General features: G+C 40.5%; 1 protein-coding gene across 1 annotated transcript in view; it reads right to left on the minus strand.

Moving 5' to 3' along the window:
• LOC106525963 (disks large-associated protein 1) overlaps nucleotides 1–1,920 on the minus strand; it is a gene marked incomplete at its 5' end in the record, with an annotated part of 74,708 nt that overhangs the window by 16,022 nt on the left and 56,766 nt on the right. Inside the window, 2 exon segments of the mRNA XM_014020366.1 lie at nucleotides 53–98; nucleotides 1,320–1,402. Of these exon segments, the coding sequence (XP_013875820.1) occupies nucleotides 53–98; nucleotides 1,320–1,402 (129 nt within the window).

The following is a 1,920-nucleotide window of genomic DNA, read 5'->3' on the forward strand; positions in this document are numbered from 1 at the left end:
TAATAATACATAAGACACTGGAGTTTATTAGCACAAGAGAGGGAAAGTTTACCTGTACAGCTGTCGTCACGCTGTTGGAACGCTGAAACCTTCGATATCTAACCGTCAGGGAGACACAAAGAGGAAACAGTAAACAGCAGGGACGGCTGCAGTGTTAAACCCTCCATAACATTTACAATACAGATGGAAAAGATAAGAAAATGACGGTCGAAACTGATTGTTTCACATTTTGGTGAAATCTAAAGTAGCATCAGAACCAAACAGTCACCTGATAAAAAACAACAGAATGCTTCTAAATGACTTTTTATTTATTTATTATAAGTTGAGTGATTGACAGGTGTTAGGTCACACCCCATTGACATTTGGGCCAATCCTGTTCAGACAAATGAGTTAAGCCAACAAGTGTGTTTGTAACATGACGTCCTCAGACCACAGATTATAGGTCAGATTACTGACAGAGCAGTGGTTAGCATTAGCATCAAAGCCCTGATTCTAAACCTAACTTTAACTCAGTTCACATATTAGTCCTAAACCAAACCCCTGACCCACCAACAACATTTCCCCCAATGGGGACCAGGCTTTTGTCTCCATTAGCAACAGTGGGTCTTCACCAGGCTGTGTGTACCAGGAAAATGGTCAAAAATCATCCTCACCAGGTGGTAAAAACATGTACATCACACACACTACATCCCTGTGGGCCTAATGTTAAACTGAGCTGTCTTTAAAATGGTAAATGTCTTGAGCTTATATAGAGCTTTATCAAGGGCCCATGGACTCCACAGCGCTTCAGTCCTTCACACATTCACACACTGATGGTGCTAAGCTACATTGTAGCCACAGCTGTCCTGGGGCACACCGACAGAGGCAGGGCTGCCATGCACCCGTGCCACCGGACCCTCTGACCACCATCAGTAGGCAAGGTAAGTGAAGGGTGAGTGAAGTGTCTTGCTTAAGGACACAACAATTGAGATGGCTGGAATAGGGAATCAAACCAGCAACCCACCGGTTACAGGGTGACTCCACTAACCACTCTGCCACAGCCGCCCAAAGTTCAAAGTTAACCACACTGATGAAAACACATGTGTACTTAAAGGTGTCATTAATAATAAACTCAATTCATTTTTATCTGAAAATTTCTATTACAATATTCTTAATTTTTCGGGAGAAAATTTATCTTAGAATTATATTCTACAAAACTAAAAAAGTGTGTCAAGTCTATTTTTATAATAACTGTGTAATGTCCTGCATCTCTGCAGACTGTTGTTCTAATTATTGTAGGTTTACTTTGTTTTCATCTCCATAGTTGTCATCAAGCTCACCCTCTGTCATCCTCCACTTGTACCCCCACAGACTGGAATTTGGATGGATCCTCTGGATCTGGAACCTCCTCTGGTCCATCAACCTACAATCAGAAAAAATTTAAAACCAAAATGACAGAAAAGAACACACTGAAAAAATACTGAGTGTTAAATCAATCATTTGTCAAATACTTGTATTAAACTGTTATATTTGTATGTTGTAAATCTGTCTGAGTTACAGCCCTTTGTGTTGGACGATGTCTTTAGTTGTGACAACCTTCTTGAAATAGATTGGCTCTAAAGGTTCAGGCAAGTGGGTCCAAACCTCTAAAAGTTGGAGATAAGCGGCCCTCAGGGACCACGACTAGATATCTCTGGATTAAGAAGTAATACATATACGATCAATGGGCCTCATGCAAGAACCTTTCGTACGCACAGATTTGTTCTTAAGTTGTGTGTACGAGTGATTTAGGAGAATTTGTGGCATTCACCAATGTTTTCGTATTCTAAGATTTTTTTCAGATACGAACAAAATTCACGAGTGGTCCAGACCTGTCGTATATTTTACGAGTGGTCAGTCTGCTGTTTTCCAGATGGATTTTCCTCCCTAATCACTTTATAT

Source organism: Austrofundulus limnaeus, unplaced genomic scaffold, assembly GCF_001266775.1.
Source record: "Austrofundulus limnaeus strain Quisiro unplaced genomic scaffold, Austrofundulus_limnaeus-1.0 Scaffold250, whole genome shotgun sequence".
Lineage (NCBI taxonomy): Eukaryota > Metazoa > Chordata > Actinopteri > Cyprinodontiformes > Rivulidae > Austrofundulus > Austrofundulus limnaeus.